We start from the raw sequence: 1,063 nt of genomic DNA on the forward strand, positions 1-1,063 counted from the left end.
CCGAATATACAGTATCTCCGGGGACTCAGCTTTCAATTTAATTTATTCTACTCATCGCTGGTCTTCCTAAAACTTCCTTCACAAATATTACACTCTGACATCGACACCCTATTACCTAATATATTTATAAATCAATAATGAGAGATATGTGTCATTCATCTTTATTCTCGTTGTTCATTATAATAAGGTTATAATTATTATTAATGTAGCTTTGTACAATTTCAGAGGTTGGTGTTAGTGTTCCTGGGCGTGACCATCCTAGCGGTGTCTTGCCTGGCCATGCCAGGCTATGGTGGAGGTGGCGGCGGCCGTGGAGGTGGCGGCGGCCGTGGAGGTGGCGGCGGACGTGGAGGTGGAGGCGGCCGTGGAGGAGGTGGTGGCCGTGGAAGTGGCGGCGGTGGCTATGGTGGAGGAGGTGGTGGTGCAGCGAGAGGTGGGGGTGGTGGCAGTGGCGGCGGTGGTGGAACCGGCGGTTATGGTGGAGGTGGTTCCAGTGGCAGCGGAGGTGGCTTCGGTGGAGGAGGCTTCGGTGGCGGTGGTTATGGTGGAGGCGGTTTCAGTGGAGGCGGTTCCGGTGGAAGCGGGGGAAGTTTTGGCGGAGGAGGCTTCAGTGGAGGTGGTTATGGTGGAAGCGGATCCGGTATTGGTGGTTCCGGAGGTGGCGTCTACGGTGGAGGAGGCTTCGGTGGAGGTGTTAGAGGTGGCAATAGCGGAGGTGGTGGCAGTGGCTCCGGTGGCGGTGGATATCGAGGTTATGGGAAATAACTATAATATTAATAAATTACATTAAACCAAGTACAAAATCATTTACTTTACCTAACCTGTATAAAGTGCAGCTTATAATGAAGGAACTGTGATGATCTTTACTAGAGAAAATACCTCACAGCGATAAGGTGACATGTCATGATTCCTGCCTTGTCTTCTACAGACATGGACAATGGAGGTCCAGTTTTGAAACAGTCCATGACAAAAGTTGATTAAATTTACTTATCCTGAACGTCACGATAAATGGTAATCTATTGTACATATACTTGAAATGGCATCAATAATCTCATTTTTTACA

At 48.6% G+C, this 1,063-nt stretch overlaps 1 protein-coding gene across 1 annotated transcript; it reads left to right on the forward strand.

The window, feature by feature from the left end:
* Positions 1-366: 366 nt before the first annotated feature.
* Positions 367-795, forward strand: LOC121865985 (glycine-rich cell wall structural protein 1.0-like; the record flags this gene model as incomplete). The annotated part of the gene is made up of 1 exon (XM_042365558.1): positions 367-795. A coding segment is annotated over one exon (399 nt), but the record flags the coding sequence as incomplete, so codon positions are not given.
* Between the last annotated feature and the right edge of the window lie 268 nt (positions 796-1,063).

This window comes from Homarus americanus, unplaced genomic scaffold (assembly GCF_018991925.1).
Source record: "Homarus americanus isolate GMGI-L3 unplaced genomic scaffold, GMGI_Hamer_2.0 scaffold6218, whole genome shotgun sequence".
Lineage (NCBI taxonomy): Eukaryota > Metazoa > Arthropoda > Malacostraca > Decapoda > Nephropidae > Homarus > Homarus americanus.